At 38.5% G+C, this 22,991-nt stretch overlaps 1 protein-coding gene across 1 annotated transcript in view; it reads left to right on the top strand.

The window, feature by feature from the left end:
- Positions 1-22,991, top strand: part of LOC145982116 (C3 and PZP-like alpha-2-macroglobulin domain-containing protein 8) — a gene marked incomplete at its 5' end in the record, with an annotated part of 142,297 nt that overhangs the window by 9,913 nt on the left and 109,393 nt on the right. Inside the window, one exon of the mRNA XM_083115681.1 lies at positions 7,144-7,370. Coding sequence (XP_082971807.1) covers positions 7,144-7,370 — 227 coding nt within the window. The remainder of the gene's footprint in view (positions 1-7,143; positions 7,371-22,991) is intronic.

Below are 22,991 nucleotides of genomic sequence, written 5' to 3'. Positions count from 1 at the left end.
ATATGACCCATTGGCTGTTTAAAGGTTAAAATCATTTTTCTGCTAATTTTGATAATGACGACCATAAGATTCAATGGTGATTAGATTAAAGTTACGAAGGGGCGAAAACAAACACAAGCTGACACTCAAAAATCAAACCCTCATAAATTATTACTTTGACAGTGGTTCCAAGCACCAGGGACTCGTTGCCTGAAAGAATCAAGTTTCCAGGGTGTGCTGCACAGGGTAGAGGTTGACATTCTAGTGTGTTCGAAATGGTCATGCCATGCAACCCAAGTCATTATGAAAAATATATGAATTATTACTGGCACGGTGATCAACTTCGATGAATTCCTTGTGTCCTAAATCATTTTGTTACCTCAAAAAATATGTTCATGTAACCAACCATACGTGTGCTGCTTCTCCCGTATTAGTAACACGAGAGTTCAGAAAACGAATAGCAACTTAGCTAATAATCTCTTCAATTCTGAACAGATTTTTCTATCTTACCTGTTTGTGAGTGATATTCTGTCAAAATAGCCTTTCATTAACCTAGAATACTTCATGGACAATGAACAAAGAATTTGATTTCCGTGTGTGTTTTAAATCATTCCTAATAAGACGTTAATTTTAATCCAAACATTCAGTGGCGGCGATTAGGAGGAGCGGGAAGTGTGGGATGCAGTTGCCTCGCCAAATTTTGCCACTTTTTGCCCCCGCACTATGCCCTTTTTATGCTAAGCCTTTTCTACCAAGAAAGAGTATATTGTCCTTGCCCCTCAAATGTTGGCACCCAATCGCCGCTGCTACAAACATTCAGATAGATTTCTCAGTTGTACAAACCTTGTAAGCTAAGAAAAGTGACCCCTAAGGAGTAAGAAAACTCTTTCAGTTAAAAACTCATACGATGAAAATACTATGCTCCGGAACATGCATTTAAATTACGAGAAACTTCACGATTGTCTATCATCGCACTTTCTATCATTGTCGCCGAATACATAAACTCAAGTATGTGCCTTGTATTTGCAACACAAGCTTAAACCTAATTCACATTTATTTCACTGTATTAACATGCATGAAAGAATGTGATTAGAATGTATGGCTGCGCATGCGTAAACACTTCCTTGAAATAATTGTGTCCATCAGAGACAAGGCGAAAGGAAATGGAACAAGATGCGAGAATAGATTAGAAAAGAATAAAGAGGAAAATAAGAAAAGGAAAGGGAAAAGAAGTAAGAGGAAAATCTGGAGTGTAAGAGAGAAGGAGATACATACGTCTTACATACACATATATACTATATATGGTCTTACATTTATACTGCCCACCCTAATCTATCAATATGGAGCTTCTGCCCACCCGGTCGAAAATTTCTGGCGCCGCCCCTGCTGGAAACGGAACTCTTGTTACTTTTTGAACCAATCAACTGGAACTGAAAATATGTTACTTTTTTAACCAGGTAACTAGAACTCTGTTACTTCTTGAACCAGGCAACTGGAAATGAAAATCTATTACTTTTTGAACCAGGCTACTGGAACTGAAACTGTGTTAATTTTTGAACCAGGTAACTGGAACTGTGTTACTTCTTGAACCAGCCAACTGGAAATGGAACTCCCTTACTTTTTGAACCAGGCTACTGGAACTGAAACTCTGTTACTTTTTTAACCAGGTAACTGGAACTCTGTTACTTCTTGAGCCAGGCAAATGGAACTGGAACTCTGTTACTTTTTGAACCAGGCAACTGGAACTGAAACTCTGTTAATTTTTGAACCAGGCAACTGGAACTCTGTTACTTCTTGAACCAGACAATTGGAAATTGAACTCTGTTGCTTACTGAACCAGGCAACTGGAACTGAAACTCTGTTACTTTTTAACCAGGTAACTGAAACTCTGTTACTTCTTGAACCAGGCAAATGGAAATGCAACTCTGTTACTTTTTGAACCAGGCCACTGGAACTGAAACTCTGTTACTTTTTGAACCAGGTAACTGGAACTCTGTTACATCTTGAACCAGGCAACTGGAACCGGAACTCTGTTACTTTTTGAACCAGGTAACTGGAACTCTGTTACTTCTTGAACCAGGCAACTGGAACTGGAACTCTGTTACTTTTGGAACCAGGCAACTGGAACTGAAACTCTGTTACTTTTTCAATCAGGTAACTGTAACTCTGTTACTTCTTGAACCAGGTAACTGGAACTGGAACTCTGTTACTTCTTGAACCAGGCAACTGGAACTGGAACTCTGTTACTTTTTTAACCAGGCATATGGAAATGGAACTCTGTTACTTTTTGAACCAAGCAACTGGAACTGGAACTCTGTTACTTTTTGAACCAGGCAACTGGAACTGAAACTCTGTTACTTTTTGAACCAGGCAACTGGAACTGAAACTCTGTTACTTTTTGAACCAGGCAACTGGAACACTGTTACTTCTTGAACAAGGCAACTGGAAATGGAACTCCCAGGGTCTTTTTACGGTCCCCATTTTGTCATCTTTTCCTTCCTTTGACGTTTTTTCTTAGATATACTGGGCCAAAAGGGGGGTTATGTCTACCATCCACCCCCCCCCCCTTCGCCACGGGCACGCCATTGAATGACACTTTATTACTTAAATATTAATGTACATACTCGTTCTGCTGAAATGATTCTGATTCCTCCGCGTAATTTTTATCTCCAAACTGATATATCTTCCTTTGTGACGGATAAAATTAAGGAAATAGGTTGGTATCACTTTCTGTTGTTTCAGAGATTTTCAAAGTGATCTTGCGTGGATGCTTGCATTTGCAGTTGTGGAAAGCGTTTGGGATAGTGTGAGTGTTTGTTGCTTCGTGTTTTGTGCTGTGAATTTATCGGAATGAACGCGTATTTAGGAACGGTTGATGTGTAGTGCGGGTGTATTATTGAGCAATTGAAAATTGCTTCGTTTAGCTCGAGAGAGATAAGTGTTAAAATGAAAATCGTGGAAGGGGGTCGACCAACACCAAGAGTTTGAAATTTATTGTGGTGAGTACATTGTCTATGCATGTGTTTCTTTGCTTTGAAATGAATTTTTTATTGTTTGTGTTTAACTTCTTATTTAGTGTTTAAGTTACTCCAATGCGGTTTTTAGGGTGCCCAAAAATACTAAATTACATCATGCAGCGTAAAATAAACAAATGATTCCCATTTTTTTTTATCTAAATCGGTTTGGTCACCGTTTGACCATATTAAATAATAATGAACAAATAAAGGTACTAATAAGTAAGTAAGAAATTCCGTCTCCCTTTAGTCGTATGCGGAAAGTTCGCATATGCAAAACGTTTAATATCATATGAATAACGTTACCTGGATTTTTTTTAAAAAGTAAATGTGACGTTTGCGGATCATATGGTTTATTTTTAGTACAGTCACTTTATTACGATATTTTGACAAATCCAACGACTGGGTAAATGAGGCTATAAACCTTGAATCTTTCCCCTCGGCATGTTGTTGTACTACATGTTTTGTTGTACTGAAACATTGCTTGCCTCCTTCGTAAGACTACGCTTCGCTACTGCTCTGTTACTTTTTGAATCAGGCAACTGGAACTGAAACTCTGTTACTTTTTGAACCAGGTAACTGGAACTCTGTTACTTCTTGATCCAGGTAACTGGAAGTGGAACTCTGTTACTTCTTAAACCAGGCAACTATAACTGGAACTCTCTTACTTCTTGAACCAGGCAACTGGAACTGGAACTCTGTTACTTTTTGAACCAGGCATCTGGAACTGGAACTCTGTTACTTTTTGAACCAGGCAACTGGTACTCTGTTACTTCTTGAACCAGGCAACTGGAAATGGAACTCTGTTAATTTTTGAACCAGGCAACTGGAACTGAAACTCTGTTACTTTTTGATCCAGGTAACTGGTACTCTGTTACTTCTTGAACCAGGTAACTGGAACTGGAACTCTGTTACTTCTTGAACCAGGCAACTGGAACTGGAACTCTGTTACTTCTTGAACCAGGCAGCTGGAACTGGAACTCTGTTACTTTTGAACCAGGCATCTGGAAATGGAACTCTGTTACTTTTTGAACCAGGCAACTGAAACTGGAATTCTGTTACTTCTTGAACCAGGCAACTGGAACTGGTACTCTGTTACTTTTTGAACCAGGTAACTGGAAATGGAACTCTGTTACTTTTTGAACCAAGCAACTGGAAATGGAACTCTGTTACTTTTTGAACCAGGCAACTGGAACTGGAACTCTCTTACTTCTTGAACCAGGCAACTGGAACTCTCTTACTTCTTGATCCAGGCAACTGAAACTGGAACGCTGTTACTTCTTGAACCAGGCAACTTGAAATGGAACTCTGTTACTTCTTGAACCAGGCAACTGGAACTGGAACTCTGTTACTTTTTGAACCAGGCAACTGGAACTGAAACTCTGTTACTTTTTGAACCAGGTAACTGGAACTCTGTTACTTCTTGAACCAGGCAACTGGAAATGTAACTCTGTTACTTTTTGAACTAAGTAACAAGAACTGGAACTCAATTACTTGTAAAAAGTAAATTTCGATATATTTTCTTAAAGTTTGTATACGTGCATTGTCATGTTCACTGTCTCATTTACGCAATGTGAGAGTCACGAATTGAAACAAAGGCTCAAATAAACGGAGGACATCATCTACTTCAGCATGAACCCAATTCCAGTCCTAGAAACAACATATGGTATACGATTACTGCTATATACTGCTTATACTATTACTTTTACCGTTGGATGTACAGAGCTCGAACCTGAAACCTTTGGCTTCATTGCGTGTTCAGCGGTTGGCGTAGTACATTGGTGCCAACGAACGTACGCACGGGCCAAAAAAAATGTCCCACCACATAACGAACCCGTTCCCGCATTACGAACCGCATGTGATTATAGTCACACATGATTAACCCCTCAGCAGGCGCCCTTCAATACCTTACACTGGGTACAGTTATGGATTCCCCACGTAAAATGCCTCTTTGTGGGAAGCAAGTTACGTGCGAAAATCTTACCACACACTGGACATTCGAACTGGGCCCATTTTCCTAACGCCATAAAACTACGTACAGGGTGGCCCAGAAAAAAGGTAACGAACACACAATACAACGGTTCTACATTTCGGTTACCTTTTTTTGGGCCACCCTGTACCTTTTAACAGGCAACTGGAAGTGAAACTCTGTTGGGGTCCAAACTGGGGTGTCCTCCTTCATTTTGATTATATAAGCGTGTCTGTTTGTTTTTGAAAAGTTATTACAAACCAGACAGCACGAAATGGAAAGAAAGTAGTTTTGGTAAGGAAAAATAGATGACAACCACAAAGTGAGTTAATAAATAAAGTATTGATGGATAAGTGTGATTTAGTAAAAGTAATAGTGTGGTATAAAGATGTAGAAAATATAAAAATGTATAAGAAATAAATAAGAGATGGAATGGAAAATGGAAGTGGTTTTCATCATTCAACAAGTTCAAGCCTACAGTAAAAAACAAGACCCTTTGATTTTCCAATAAGGTGATGGATGGCATGTGTGAAATAGAAGTCATTCTACATTGTTTGAATTAATAATGATTACAGAAAGAGATAAGCTTGAGAATTCTGTTCCTCGAGCAAAACAGTAACAAGCACGAGGAAAATGGATTATCAGTTAACGCTATTGTCTTGTAACCCACACACCCCGGGTTCGATTTCCGGTGTCGGCTTCTTCAAGTTCCTAGTAAATCTAGTCACGATTAATATAAACGCAGCTTTATTCTTTACAGTCTGCAAAATCATTGCTCGATCATTTTTATCGTTGTAATATAATGCTATCAGTACTTTTTATAATAATACTTAGTCATCCGTTTTCGGAAGTGCACGTGTCCCCGTGACCCTCCGGCTAAATCTGCCATTGCCTGTAGAGGAAAATAGTTTCCCATAACTAGCGACGTCCAGGAACGGATTGCGTTCGTTATGTGACGCACCACTGCATATACAGTGCCTGTCAGAAAAGTATATCTTTATATACAAGACGTTAACCCTCAACTACAGTTGTGACGTCCCACGGGCCGGAGTGTTCCATTTGCTTGTTACCCCGCCAGCAGTTTTGACCTTGAGGCTACCTTTCTCTCAGTACATTCAACTTCAGTGTGCTGTGAAAGCGTGAAGGAAAAGGTTGCCTTATCTGCTTCTGTGGTGTTCTATTTTTATACTGCGGTCCCGCGGACGTCACGACTGTGTTTGAGGGTTAAAATCACCGATGGTTTATTACGATCAATAGACAAGAGAATTGCAGATTTTTTATTTGTGGCATATACTGAATAGAGGGACCCGTGGTTTTGAAGAATGAATGTTAAACAATAACTAAGGACTAAATTCACGTTGATCAGCTGTGTGTAAATACTCAGTTAAGAGATATTTTGGATTGGTGTATTTGTTTTGCTTAAACTCACAATATAAACAAAATATTTTTTTGAGGGAAGTTAAAAAATAATGTTTCGCTCTCAAAACTACGAAATTGTGTTCAGTGAATAACAAAGCATAAGACATGATTAAATTCACATCATTTAAAATATGTCTTGATATATTTATATTCATTTTTTTCATAGAGGTCCTGTGGACAGCACGACTGTGTTAGTGCCCAAAATGTTCACGACTGTGGTTAAGGGTTAATGTACGTATCTCCGAACAGTTTGTTGTAACATAAGCGCAAACCTTGTACGTTTCGAGTGAATGGAAGTTTACAAAACTCAGCCGCTTGGGTGCGCTAGTGTGCATGGTAGACAAATATGGTGGTCACGGCGGAACAGCGCGCACAATGTGTCGTATTGTATTTAGCAAGCTCACACTACTATGCACCCTAGCACTGCCACGCGGCTGAAATCTGTAAATTTCCACTCACTCGAAATTTACATCCTTTCAAGAAACTGCTCAGAGAGATGTACATTTACATCTTGTATGTAACTGCTTACTTTTCTGACATCTTAAACGGAACACCCTGTAGATTTAATCTACATTCGATCCCTTGAAACACATGCTCACATAGTGACTATCCATATTACTGTTAAGTATAGAACCAATTTCGGGTGAACCCCATCCTTCCCGATATTGGATAAAGTCCAATTAAGATTCCACGTTAATGAAAACCAATCTTCAGTCGTGCTTGAAGACGACAGTAACACTTTCTTTTCCATGTCGATTCCAGGAGTGAAGAGCTTCTCCCTACCCTTATCCGACGCAGCGGTGACTGGAAAATGGAAAATCGAAGTGAACGTGGAAGCAGCAACGTTCTCCACGAGCATCAACGTCACCAACGCGGACCTGGACGACGACGTTCCCGAGATTCCAATGGCGGAAGAACATTACGTGGAGCTGAAGTTCGGGAAGGAAATGAGGAGACTTTACAAACCAGGATTGCCGTTCGTTGGAAAGGTAAGGACCATTTTCAGATTTTGCTTTTTGGGGTTTTCAAAATTGCTTTCGGCAGAGGGCTTAGTTCCCTGCAATCCCAGAATGTTGTTACATGGAGTTTTGTGAAAGAAATTGTGTGTCTTGATAATTTAGAGCGCGTATAATAAAGCAATTTGGTTTTTCGTTCACCAACTTACAATGCGTCGACTTATTTTACTCAAATGTAACGAACATGTCCTCAAAGGTACTAAGTCACTTGAAAAATTTCAGCAAAATCTTTCAAATTACTGCAGTTATCACTGCCATTATCTTGATGTCTTGCTCCCTTTTGTAATCCACCCTACTCTATTATTATTATCTTTTGCATCTTTATTTAAACGGTTTGTATGATCATTTAATTTTGATTGTGTATTTATTGCATCTGTATGTGGCAGAAAAGTAATGAGACTGGCAACACTGCGCACGAATCTCCGACGCTTCTGCCTTCCACTTCACATGCCAGTTGACTCAGTACAAGTTTGAACTTGTTACAGTTTCTACGCGATTCTTGAGAACGTCCCAAGTGATGTTGGACTGGCAAAAAGCTTGGCGAATCCGCTACTGTGACTTACAAAAAGTTACAAAGGGCTTATGGAGAACATTCTCTATCCAGAGCGCAAGTGTTCAGATGGTACAAGTCCTTTCTAGAAGGCCCAGAACAAGTTGAAGACGAAAAAACCTTCTACCTCAAAAACGGACGACAATGTGGAAATTGTGAGGTCTCTTGTTAGGTCAGATTGTCGATTGACGTTGGGAGTTATCAGTAGGGAGTTAAATTTCAACCGATTTACCCTCCATCAAAATTTAGGACTTGAATGCGGAACCACGACAATGCCTCATGTCCCACGGCAGTCTCCATCAATGAATTTTTGGCAGAAAAAAGCATTCCTGCGATTCCAGGCCCCGTATTCCCAAGTTCCTGTGACTTCTTTGTATTCCCCCGGCTCAAAAATAAACATTTGAAAGGGCACCATTTTGGCATCTTGGATAATATCCAGAAGAGCGTAACCGACGAGCTGAACGGTATTCCAGCAGAAGCCTTCCAGCACTGCTACGAACAATGGAAATAACGCTTCCATCGCTGTGTAGCTGCCCAAGGGACATACTTTGAAGGAGATAACCTTCATTTGTAAAAACAATAATATTCATGGTTAAACGAAAATCAGCATCATTAATTTTCTGCCACACCTCGCATAATATGTGTGGCTCTACTTGCACCAAATGCTATATGTAACATTACCCTAACCAGGATTGGGTGGCGTGGTTTATCACCCTGATCCTTTCGGAAGATACTCAGCCTTTCTTCCATGTAGTACAGCCTGGGTTGCATTTGCATAATAACGAGCCTGATAAATGAACTCACAGCCAGTATAATCCTTTTCGAACTTGCTATTTCTAGCCTAAGAACTAATTATCGAATATGGAATTTATTGTTTTATATCTCTGTCTCTCTTTTTTATTACATCCTTGTTCCCTCTCTCTCTCTCTCTCCCTCGCTCTCTTTATCTCGGTTCATGTGTGTGTGTGTTCTTCTCCTCCTCCTCCTCTTTCTATTCTTCTCTGTATTTATCTAGGATCTCTCGGGATCAATTTTTCTATCTCTATATTTCTCTCTTCTATTCTCTCTCTCTCTCTCTCCCTCTCTCTGTATTTGTGCGTCTCTCCTTCCTATTCATACTTTATCTCTCTCCATATCTCTGTTCGTTTCCATCCTACTATCTAATCTCCTAGTATTTCTCCTTCTCTATATTTATCTCTGTCTCTCTCTCTCTCTGTCTCTCTCTCTCTATATATTTGTGCGTCTCTCCTTCCTATTCTCTCTCCCTCTCTCCATATATCTGTTCGTTTCCATCCTACTATCTAATCTCCTAGTATTTCTCTTTCTCTATATTTCTCTCTCTCTCTCTCTCTCTCTCTCTCTCTCTGTATTTGTGCGTCTCTCCTTCCTATTCATTCTTTATCTCTCTCCATATCTCTGTTCGTTTCCATCCTACTATCTAATCTCCTAGTATTTCTCTTTCTCTATATTTGTCTCTCTTTGTCTCTCTCTCTCTCTCTCTCTTCCTCTCCATCCCTCCCCCTCCTCGCCCTTTTCGCAAATCTTCTGTAGAGTACGGGTTAGTAACAGATCCAATATATTGGCGAATGCTTTGTGAAATATTATCACTGGCTAAACCAGCCAAACGAGGTACCTGCTTTGCACTTCAACTATACCTGCTGATGCTGTAAAACAACGCTGAAATGAATCTTCACGCCTCAAAACACCAAGACCTAAAGATACGCCAGCGGCTTTTAGCTTTTATGGTCATTTTCTCGCAGGCACTTACCGTTAAGGAGCTTTTCGAAACTAAGTGAAGATGTTGAGCCGAGGGAAATTATCACCTCCCACTTTCAGCGTCCCTAAACGCTAAGATCATATTTCAAAACAAGCGGATGGTCTTTTGTTTCCTAAAGGCGAGACGAAGTTACGGCAGCCTGCGCCGGTTGTTTGGTTTTCCGTAACTCTATTTGAACTTTTTATTGAACTTATAAAGCGCGGTTTATGCGTTCCCCAATTGTTTATGTTGAAAGCTCTTTCTTAATGAATTCCTTCTGGCTTTTCGCTTCTCATGCGTGCGTATTTCGTAAGGATTAGCGCATTGAGAATTGTTGTGTGTGGTCGAATATAGTTTGCATCAAACTTCAGCATCAGTGGATTTTAAGATAACTAACGTATGGAGCTAAAATTGTTGTGCAAATCGGTTTGGGATAGATCGTTTCAGGTGAGATGCCCCACGTATTGAAAGTCACTGAGTTTTTGCGAGAATGTGCTTTTTGTTATTCTCTGTTTTCTCAAGTAAAGCTTGGACGTTATCGTGTCTTTTATTTTAAAAATATTTTAGGCAATGTGTGAGGTCCATTACTTCAAGACTAAAATATAAACTTTTTATTGAAAGCCCTACTAATGATTAGTTTTACCCCGTTTCACGAAGATGGAGGGATAACGTTGAGATGGGTGTAAGAGAAAGCGGTAAGGAAGGAAAAGATTGGACTGATCTTGCCCAGGATAGGGTCAGATGGAAGGCTTGTGTTGCTACAGCCATAAACCTTCGGGTTTAAGAATGCTAGAGTTTTATATATACACACACGCACCATCACACACACACACACACACACACACATGTTTTCGCACCGTGAAAGACGAGGAACCGGTCACAGCAACGGCAAAGTTGGGAACCAAAAAAAGTGCTCCAATCCGCTTGAGATTTCGAACAGTGAACTATTATCTCACTGGTATTCTCCAGTTGGCGTGTGGCTGGCGGTTTATGCTTAGAAGCTGAGATATAGACCACCAACTGGGATCTCACCAAACGAGGAACTTACACCCCGAAACGAGGACCCGATCGTCTTTTGTCTTGTTGAACACTGACACGTTATGTAACGTCCATTGGGGGAACCGCAAAAGAAGGAACTTTGTTCTTGTTCACACACTTGGTTGCACACCAACCTTGTGAGGAACAAAAAACAAAGTTATTTTAAGATATAATAAAATAAGTCTGAAGAGATCTCTATTTTTCGTTCAGGTTGAAATGTTTTGAAAATAAGGAGATAAGTTTAGGGCAATTAGTTATTTTATTTAATGTCACTTGTTTGAAGATTTAATTACATTGTGATGGAGGCGAGGAGAGATGAAGAAAAATAGCAAACAAGGACATATAATGAATCGCACGTGACGTTGGTTAGAGTTGTACTTGAAGAATTACCCTGGACTAGCAGAGAAGTCATAAGAAAAAAGCACAACCATGTGGGATGATTGCTGGATATAAACCCTCTCTTCCCTAATACATTTTGTAAATCAACTTGCAGTATGACTGTAGTCTGTATGTTCTAAAGCAGAACATTCTAAAAAATCTGAATCAAATTCAAATCAACAGATAATATTTTTAAGTAATTAAACGGTATTATTGAGAAATATGCCTACGTTGAGTATGGTTCCTTTTTATGTTTCTATGTGAAAGCAACTTGCCTTGGTATGAATATTCCTGTTGTATCGATGGAAGTTAAACAACAAGAATTATTTAACTAGAATGCTTGTTTGTTTGAGTTAATTTTTAAGTCCACTTCTTGCACAGAGAGGTAATATGGGTTGGAATTACAGTTTAACGTTCAATCCAAAATACCATGTGCTTTCACCAAGTATCGAACCGCCTTCATTGCAAGGCCAAGCCGTTACCACCACGCCATCGAGAGGCGCAGGTATTTAATTAACGCGTTGTGCAATATAAGGATTAAATATTTTAGGGCAAAGTTAATGGATTGTTTGGCTAGAAGAACTTATATGTGATGTGCCTGAAGAGTGTAAGAGGGTAATCTTCACCGAAGACACACTTTTCCTACACAATCTAGTCTGTATTTCTTGCAGGCTAACGAGGCTCTATCGCCTGGACCATAGTATAACAATGGATAATGTCCATGAGGATAACACGGAACCATGGTCATGGCGACTGCGGAAATCACTAGGCGTATAGGGAAGTTGCTACACTATATTTGCGTTGGAGACGGAAGTAACTAGCGCTCTCAAAACGTATGAATGAAAACTAACAACTTCAAATTGATGGTAAATTAATAAGGATCTGCCTTGACAAGGTGTGCCATAAGTCCATGACCACAGACTACTTCATACAAAATCGTATAAATTCAAGTGATTCATATCGTAAACTGTGTGTGTTGCATTTTGTGCAGCACTGCGTTACGTAATGCACATGCACACACTTAAAGTGTAGAAACCACATGTTGTAAACATAATATATATTACGATGTCATGGGGGATTGTGAGATATCATCGTTGCTTCTTTTTTATTGAATGTTATGTTATGTTTGACGCTTCATGAAAGCATAATACAGAAGAAACTAGGGCTTGGTATTCATGCTCTACGTAAAATGTTCTCATTACAGACGTTTTACATGAGTTGTTGCTTTAGAGTATTGTGTGCGATTGCCCTAGTTAGAAACTTTAGTGTATAGTGAGAAAATAAATGATTTCTGTAGCCTACAGATCAGTTCATTCTCCTCTATAGTTTATTTATTTATTGAGAAAATTTCAGATACAGATCGTAACCATTTTACACTGAAATTAGTAACAATGAAAATAACAAAATAAAAAATAACAAAATTAGACAAAATATTAATATAAATAAGTCAAGATAGCACCATTAAATATTATTTAGCAAGATATGTTCTATTGGTTGACCGAAAGGCGTACTCTCTTGAAAATTCACCAGCACTTGATGGGAGGTCGTTATATTGGGTGGAAAGTCTGTGGAAGAGCGATCTTTTTTTGAATTTCCAGTCTAGGCTTTTTTGTGTAAAATAGATTTGAGTTGCGTGTTGTTGTGCGCATAGGTACTCGAAAGTGGAATTCCTGGAGAAGCGTGTTGCAACGGATTTTGCCATTGCCGATTTTGTAAAGATACCCAAAATCATTCAGTAAACGGCGCTGATAGGGAGTCTGTAAGTTTAGAATAGACAGAAGATGCGGTGTTGAAAAATTGCGTAAAAAGGGAACCCTGTAACGAACTATAGCAAGGAAAAAGTTAAGAACAGAGTCGATTCTGGAGAGCTGAGTGGGACATGCCATGGACCAGACGGGAGAGCAGTATTCTATTATTGGAGAAATGAATGATTTGAAGTACAAGGTGAAGGCTGAGATGTCATTAATTTCGGTGAAACGATACAATAAACCTAAGAGACGCATAGCCTTTTTTGTCGTGCCTGTAATATGTTCTTCAAATGTGAGTTTTTGGTCGAAAACAATGCCTAAGTCTTTGTGAGAGGATACTGCTTTGATGATATTGCCAAAAATGGAGTAAGATGACTTTAACAGGTTCTTTCTGTCTGTCTTGCAGAAGAAAATGTCTATTTCGTTTTGCTTAATGAAAGCCTAGACATGTGTACAGAATTTTGGAATAAAGATCGGATTTTTACTGTCAATGTTGAAGTTCAAGAAAATGTTATGGTAAATGGAATCTAAAACATGTGTATTGTGAAATTTATATATTCTTGCCATTCTTGTGGTTATGTTCTCCCTTTCTATTTGCATGTGATAAATTTTCATTATAACTCCACAGAACAATATTCCCTCTATGGTAAAAATATACTGGCTGCATTCTGGGTAGTTCGTTACTTTCAGTGCAAGGGAAAACAATACGGTTCTGTTTTGGTTTATTTCATTGAACGTCACGTAGTATGTAAATAACAAATGAAGAAAATAAATTAAAATACTAAAGCATTAAGTAAGATTTGAAAAGAAGAATTTAAAATTTATCTTGCTTCCTTGTTACGAAAATCGGAAAGTGACCCAATATCATACTTATTTAGTAATTGTGTACGAGATTGGGACATTTTCCATGTATCTCCTTTGCATAATCCAAGACAAGACGTAACCCTTTTAATAATTGCATGTTGATACTTATTACATTACATTCCAATTGTTGGTACGATTCCAAATGAAAAAGTCAATTTTCTTTTCAAATATCGAGCTTAAATATTAATATGCGTACTGATCGATAGTTCCTCACTGTTACATTGCATTTTCAATATGCTCAGTGTCCCATCCTGTAAAAGATTATCCTGTCACGGTATCTAGTGACATGTGAAACGCAGTTCGATATAAATTATTTTTTGTTTATTGATCCATTTTATGCACAAACATGAGAGTGTGAGGTTTGATTTTATTTGGTGAATAAACTTGTATCCGAGCCAGACGTCGGGAGTTGGGAGAAGGGTTTCTTGAGTGACAGCCGCCGCTTTGAACATGACATATTTGCACCAACACGGAGATAAGGAAAGATTATTTTCGCCGCTACCGAGCTTGAGTCGCAGCAGGCGTTCGAACCCATGTTCACGGATGACCAGGAAGACCAGCTGGAGCTCAAGTCCTGCAAGGATCGACGACGCGCACTTGACCGCGTTTCAAGACAATGGAGAGAGGTCATTTCCACCCCCTCAGAAAGAGAAGCGAAGCCACCTTAGCGTCATTCCCAACGGACGAATTTGAATCTCTCTTAAATACGCGGTGCTACCATCCCAGAGACAGTTTTGACCCGGATTTCATAGAGAGAGCATCTCCGCGCTACACTCTCGCGTGATCATTGTTTTGTGTCCGTGAACTTTGTTTCCTTACGTACTGTGAGCGACTTGCAGATAGGGAGTTAACTGTGTGCGCCTTATTTTGGTGAAGATTACGCGGTGATTTGTTTTTGCCAAGCGTGGACTACATAAGGATGGAGGGCTAAAAAAAAGATAGAGAAGGGGGCCGTCGCTCCCCCTGACGCCTGCAACGACGCCGAAGCCAGTCAGCCAACGCCAAAGACGACACCGAAGCCAAACACTGCCCAAAGCCCGAAGGACGTTTTCAGAACGACGCCGATTGAAGCCAGAGGGAGAGATTGAAGGACGACTCCAAAACGACGCTTCCAGAACGACGCCGAATCGAAGCCAGTCACCAGAGAGATTCCGAACCGGCGCGTGACCACGTACATCCGACGCTAGTGGCAAGAGGAACGCCCGAAGTACTAAGGAGGTGCAAGTACACCAGATCGTCGCAATTATTCTTCGTCGCGATCGACCTCGGAGGACAATTTCGCCACAAAGGAACCGTGTGCAAGTCCCGCGTCCAGGAGAGATGAATGACCACGCCATGTAGCAGAGTCTGGTACAGTATACTTCAGAGGGTCTCATGTACATGTAAACGTGCGTCGTTAGAATCAACACCGTACTGTTAACGCCGAAGTCTCACTTATTCGCAAAGTTACTCAGGAAAAACCTAAACCTAATTCCCGCGTCTGATAATTTTTGGTATTGTTATAAAAAAGAGTTATTTCATGTTCAGATGTGCTAATTTAATTGTCTGCATTCAGCGTTAGAAGCTCCATTTCATTTCTTTAATATTTAATATAAATTGTCAAAGTGTGCTCCATTTCTTGTGTAACCGACCGCCCCGTCGCGCCATTTAATTTGTCAATAGTTGACTGATGAGTCCTTTTTAATTGTGGAAAGCGTAGTTGTTTTTATTGCAAGGTCGTGTGCGTGAAATAGTATTATTTGTTGCATAGTGGTTTTTAAGGTAATTTTTGCTCGCGCCGACGATTGATTAGTGTATTCCGGCAGCTGGAGCCAATTAAGTTTTTGCATCACTATGTAATTGAGTAGTTGTTCTCATTGGACGAGAGAGGCTTGTGTGTAATACCCCCGTCCGAGCAACTTGTATATGTCGTGCTTACGACTCGATGCACACGTTCATTCGAACGAAAGATTTAACCACGCCGACCCAATTGTCTTAGTTAACCGCTTTCCGAGGGCTGGCACTTAAGTTAATTTAAAAGAGCACAGGAGCTGGCAGACAAATGCCCTAAATTCACATAAAGGTTTAAAAATTAAAAGGAATGATATGTTAATGAGATCCATGATTTGTATCCATACTTCACATGTAAAAATGCCTCATGTGTGTGAAAGAGAGATAGAGTGAATGTTGTGAGAGTGGGGAGGCTTTGTAAACAGTTGTTGATTGCAATATTTTTTTGTTGTTACAATACATATTCACTTTTTACCGTTCGTCAGTGTTGTTATTTGACGTTTTTCAGGTACCAGATATTATGCTATTAGTGTGTTATGATTGTTCGAATCTACATATCAAAGGTAAAGAAAGCAGTGTAACATTTCAAGGTATTAATCTCCGCCTCGCAATAGTATGACAATAAACGACCGTCTCAGTACCGAACTTGAAAACTGGACCGTGAGTCACGACCGGTTTCCCTTACACATAACGACGTTTGGCCCCGTGCCGGGGTATGATTGACACGTCATTTCGGGGGCCGTGAGTGCACTCGTTACAATCCTTGGTATTATCCTCTCTAGAGGTTATTTTATGCCGTCGGTATATACGATTATTACTTTGTTTATCTCATCCTAACGCCATTCTTCATGCTTATAGTCTCAATTAGCCAAGGGTGGTGGAAAAACGACATAAAGTAAACTAAATTAATTAAAAAATAAAATTAAGTCATTTAAGGTAAATAATGTTTAAATGACATTAATCAGTAGCGGCCCTTTTCCACGCCAAGTTGAGTTAATTTGCATTTGCTCTAAAGAATTTCCCAAGGAATTTTGACTGCTCAAGAGCAGTCTCTCCCTTTCATTTTTTTCCCGCATGGCACAAGCTTACTTCTTGAGAGGTAATTCCGTTCGGCTTTGTTCAAAGGTGGATGGCATATTTTTTAAGTGAGTTTTTTCTAAGTAGTCGTGAATTCTCAGACCACTTCCTTATCATTTATTTCCATTCACTCTTCTCTCTCTCTATCTATCTATCTCTCTTTCCATTCACTCTTCTCTCTCTCTCTCTATCTATCTCTCTCGTTCTATCATTCTATCTTCCTCTCTTTCTCAATTCTCTCTCTATCTTCCGCTGTTTCATATCGAACGCTAATTTTCTTTATATATCCATACATTTCTCTCTTCGTTTCATTCCCTCTTTGTAGTTTAATGTATGAATCTCGATTATTTATTTTTTATGCTTCGAGTGTGTATCCTTTATGATTGATTGATTGATTGAGTTTATTTTACTTCGCGTATTATGCCTCTTGGCTAATTTGCGAAGATGGTGATGAGGGATAAATGATTAAACTAATGAATGGACATTTACAAACAACCAAGCCCGAGCGGGATTCGAACCCGGGGCCAATAGCGTCGCAACACGATGTGCTAACCAGTCGGCCACGGGGTCCGGCGTGTATCCTTTATGTTCAAGGTGGTCTACACCCCATTTTCGTCCCCCCTGTGGCAACGGTCCCATGCCTCTTGTGTTGTCTTTCGTTATATAATTAATTCTTTGCACTCGAGAAACAGTGAAATATGAAACCATGTTATGTGAGGATGATAATTGTGTTTTGGTGTTATGTTTAATTCTTAATTCCATCACTGAATATGGGAAGGCAAAAGGAGATTTTTCTGGGCAGAGGCCCAATTATTATTCTCTGAAATACTATAAAAATTTTAAATTTGTGAAAGAAGTTTCATGTTTGCCGGGAGACCAGAGACATGTTAGACCCCTGGCCTCTCCTTCTGGAGCAATCACAGGAGCTAGAGATTTCAAAATTGCAGAAGACATTCTATGTAACATTCTGCTATTATTGTTATTTTTCTAGTGGAAAATCATGTGATTAAATTTGTCGGTGTTCCCATAATTGTATTGCAGTACTACAAAATGTTTTTAAATAATCAGATATAATGATCAAGGCATTTATACAAAGATTTGTCTATGCTCCACCCAACACAATGCATAATTATGAATTCTATACTACACGGAAGAAAGAAAAACATATCTAATTTCAAATATTTGGTACAATTTCTACAGATGTAAAGATTTAATATTTTAAAAATTAGGTGTTAGGAACTGGTACCATGAATATGTCACATTTCATTTATTTATGTATTATTCACTAGTATATATTTTTTATAACTTTGACAGTAGTTGTGTTACATTCCATTAATACTCAATATTATTTTTGACACACCATGAAATATAAAAATAAAAAATTTACAATATTTGATGGAATTTTCATTGACAAAATTCCTCGAACGTGCTCGTTGTCAATCCTTGATAAAGCAGGAACCAAATTAAGTTTAACACCAACGCTTGGAGTAACTTTTTCCAAAACGAGGAACTTTTCATGCTTCCTCGTGCGTGTTTATACATAATAGTTATGATGATGATGATTATTATTATTACAACAATGATGATGAAAACGATGAAGATAATATCTTTTTTGTTTAGAGCACATGCTATTCAGTCTTAGAAAATGTATTATGAAATTTTTGCTGTATTGCATTCCATTAGTATTTAATATTAACTTTTAAACGCTATAGATAACAAAAAAATAATATTATGAAAAGTAGATATCTCAACACATATGTTAATATGTTTAAAATACGTAAGATCTTTTTTTAAAAAAATACTGATTTTTCATTGACAAAATTCGTCGAATGTGCACGTTGTCAATTCTTGATAAAGAAGGAACCAAATTAAGTTTAACACCAACGCTTGGAGGAACTTTTTCCAAAACGAGGAATCTGTCGTGCTTGCTCGTGTGTGTGTGTGCCTGTAATGAATATAATTAGAGGAATAAAGCAAAAAATAAGAAGAAGAATGACGATGATTCGAATCTCCTTCAGTAAGAGCAGACGCCATTCAATGTCACAAACTGTTTAATGTAACACAATAAAATAGTGAAAATGTTAGTATAAGCAATAAAATAAAATGCAAAATCAAATATGTCATAGATAAACTTCAGACACCATGATACCAGTTACGTTTCATTTTGAGATGATACAAGTTAAGGTTTTACTTGATGTAGGGAACGGCAACTAGGAAGTTGATTGAGGATTCTACAGTTAAATATAATGAGCATGCTATGCACAAACCGAACGTCATGGGATGGGACAAATTCTTTCTTCTGCTGCATTGTATGCATTTCCCTAAACAAGCTGTTTTTTTCATAACTCTGCGCCTGAACTATATCAAATATAACTGGGCAGTACGTACCATGGAAATGTTAACCTGCAGTCCAAAAACTAAAGAGCTTTGTACATAAAAATGAAAATGATGTCATACGAGAGTTATACTTGTAGTTAATAGAATATGCTGTTATTTCAATAAAAACAGTACAGCTGGTGGTTAGAAACAGTATTTTTCAAGATGGTCGCAATGTACATTGCATGATATATTGATTGTACATTTTAACGTTTCATTAATTCACTGCATATAACAAGAAGGAACTAATATGACTGATAGTACGGTAAGGTTAACACACCCTAGAAGAACTATTTGGTGTATTTCACCACTTTATTTTGTGTATGTAAACTGAGATATACTAGTACACGTCTGTTATTTTGATTGATTTAGTTTATTTTACTTCGCTTCTTGTGCCACTTTTGGCTAATTTGCGAAGATGGGGATGAGTGATGGCATAATGAAAATGATGAATGGATACTCGCAAACATCTATAACCCAAGCCGGGATTCGAACCAAGGACCAACACTATTATTACTATTAGTAGTGGTAGTATCAAAGACGTTATTTTACTCGTAAATTACGCAAAAAGGGGGTAAAGTGTGTGCTAAAGCATTTGTGTCTGAACAAACGATTTGAATTTATTTTTTAACGCGTTCATTTTCACATTAATAATGGAAAACAAGCATATAAACTATTTTTTAAAGACAGAAAATGCTAGATAAATCCATTCCTTTTTACATTAACTTAACTTTCATGCACAATATATGTTTCACTTATATGCTACGTGGAGTGACGTGGACACTCAATTGTGTATGTATTCAAAGTTTCTTTAACAAATATTATATACAGCATATGTTATTTAAATACATTACACAACAAACTCATCCATCTCGCAATAAACCAACAGCAAAAATTACATAAATTGTCTCTCAAAATGTGCACGCTCCCTTTCCTTAAAAGAATTGTTCATGCATTTAGAACAAAATAAATTAAGACAAGTCTTATTTCTCTGTCTGTTGATTTACAATGCATTATAGCCAAGAAACATAAGAAACATAAATTGCAAGCAAAGCGAGCAAGAAAATTTTTGGATCCAATTCTTTTGCAGGCTGAAATTAATATTAATTTAATAGGGTGCAAATAATTTCATGGAACGCCATTGCATTATATCATTTAGAACTTTTGTACTTCTCCGATGGTGGAATGGTAACATCATCGCCTTGTGATCAAGGGGTCTCGGATTTAATACCCGGTGGAGGCACACAGTGGTTCGAAACCCACTTTAAGCTATAGGCCGAGTCTCAATTAGCCTTTCTGTGCATAAAGTAGACTTTAAAAAACACAAATCAATCAATCAATTTTACAACTTCTTTTAATTTAGATCGTTCGGCGCCCAGGAACGTCTCCCGCCGTCCTCTAGCTATGGTTTTGAACTTGATAAGATTAAGAAAATCACGTGTTGCGAGCGAAGCGAGCAAGAAAATTTTACGAAAAGTCTATTTATTTGCATAAAATTTGAAGTTCTGGGCGGTAATTGCCCCCTGCAGGACACTTGGCCCTCAATGTTTCTCCTCCCCTAGAACTCATTTCCGACCAAGATCGGGGGGTGGGGGTGGCAATGCCCCCCTTCCCCCCCTGTGTGTGGTTGCGCTAGTGCAGAAAACCATACCTCACATATATGTATTGACAAACAACTCTAGATTTTTATTTTGAGTTTGTGTCAAGACGCAGGGAATTTAAATTGTTGTTGCAATTCCGTAAAGGAACTGCAAGCTTTTTCACTGCTTTATAAATAATGGAACACATACAAAAGAATAAATATTTTTTTAGCATGAAATGTCTCAAATTTAGACTTTGGTTCCAAGATAACTCCTGGACATCTATTTGGAGAGATGTGTTCATATTTTTTTTTTAAAAGCAATAAATAAATTGATTGGTACTTTGAGGTTGGACTTCACTGAGCTGAAATCCTTTCTTTATCTTCGATATGAAATCGAAACCGACAAAGTCCTATGACAAGAGAGCTTTATAGTGGAACCACAAGGAAAAAAAGGAACCTGTCCAGACCCGCGACTCTTGTGCACCGCACTCCCGCGTGGAGGGGAGGGGGAGAGTGGACCATGCTTCTTTATGGCCCGAGCTGAAAGGAAGAAAAAGAAGTTGCGCGGAGACTTTTCGCTCTATTACACTCACGTTAACTTGCAAGAGAAGACCATTGTGTAAACACAGAGAATACTGACAAACAAATAAAACTTTTAGTCGTTACGTACAATAGTTCATTTTCATCTGAAGGTTCGATTTCAAGCTAAAAGTCCCTCAGAATTCAGGCGGCATGTAGCGTCTTGTTTGTCATTTCGGTACGAAATATCCCCTAAAGTTAATGAAATACTGTTATTCAAGTTGGGGGGAGGGGTGAGATAGAAAGAAGCGTATTGAATAGTGATGTCTTCTAAAACAAGCCAGCAAGCTTTGCCCGTTCCATCTGCATTTTAAGCGCAGAATATCCTCCAATATATTTTTCCACCGTCTTCCTGAGAATAATAATGTCTCACTGTTCACAGAGAAACGTGATAATTGGCATTAAGGCAAATCTGGAGACAATTGCAATCACTGGATGAAATATGCAGTTACAGATCACACAATTGCAACCACGCCGACTGGTTTTGGGTGCAAAGAAATTGAAAATCCACCACCATCATTCACGATGCATCGCAATCCACTTTCAATTGAAACATTTAGGTTGTATGTGAAACATAAATCATATGGTCAATTTGGATATAAAATATAGAATTAAAGCAAATATTTTTATTTTTTTGAATTATACAAATTTATTATCATCCAGATTTAAAATTTCATCCTTTAAATCCTGTTTTATCTGATAATATCAAACATTTGTTATTAGTGCTCGTCCCGTAGAAAATTTTGAGAGAAATCGGTAGGTATCATGCAAGCCAATCTCACATTAGAAATCGAAATATTCGATACTTCAATGCAAAAATTTATATATTATGCAAATTTTAAGTGTAATATGTATTACATATATTGCGTAAATTATACAGAAACGTATTACGTTATATTTTCATCTATCCCTCTCTTCCAACATTTGGTAAAAAAAGGAACGTCAGATAGTTGGAAACATATTTTAGATTACATGACAGGACTCACTGAGAGCGGTCAAGGGGCAAGCAGGTTGGATACCTCAGACGCTGAAGGAAGAACGCGCGGAACAAAAGAAAAATTGCGGGATAGCCAGAAAGAAAAAAAAGAGTAGATGCGATACCCTGTGAAAGTATTTGCAACGAATTACATTAAACTTGTTATCGTTTTCAAAAAAATAGACTTAGTGAAAATTTTCTTCTTATTGTAATTCAGAATCTGACAAGACTTGACTTACTGTATGTGTTCGATGTTTTGTTACAATGACGTTATTTAATCTAATAGCTTTCCAAGACAAAATTGATAGCATTTACGTAGGTATTCCTGTCAGAGTAGAGAGATTCCTCTTTGGAAGCGATTATTTGAAAGTAGATTGATTGATTGATTTGCTTTATTATGCTTAGTTTCTTGTCACTTTTGGATAATTTGCGAAGATGGGGATGAGTGACGATATGTAGAAATTGATGAATTAATACACACAAATATTCATTCCCAGGCCAGACCTGGAACTCCTGGCGTCGTATCGCGATATTCTAACCACTCCGCCACGGAGGCCGGCTATATTTGAAAGTATAGAGAAAACCAGGAGAGCACTGATACTTACGTAAGTCATCACTGCTCAATTTACAGTAAAAGTTTTTATCGCATTGCCTTCGTTCAACAGACATGTGGCAGTTGTACAAACAGCCCCAGCGGGAAAGAAGCAGTGCAGTGGTGGGGTTGAATGAGTGGCGCCTGCATGTCTGGAGCTCTGGGCAAGGTCTGCCCAGAATGAGACAACGAGCATCGACTATCTATTGCTGTTGTATACCGACTTGAAATCGTGGAGATTAGAAAAGTTTTCGGAAGTCTCGTCTCGCCTCGTTCTTGATTTCTGAACATTGATCTCGGTCTCGGTT

Source organism: Lepisma saccharinum, assembly GCF_977018435.1.
Source record: "Lepisma saccharinum chromosome 9 unlocalized genomic scaffold, izLepSacc3.1 SUPER_9_unloc_1, whole genome shotgun sequence".
Classification (NCBI taxonomy): domain Eukaryota; kingdom Metazoa; phylum Arthropoda; class Insecta; order Zygentoma; family Lepismatidae; genus Lepisma; species Lepisma saccharinum.
The sequence above is the reverse complement of the archived record's forward strand: the minus strand, read 5'-3'. Positions and strand labels throughout refer to the sequence as shown.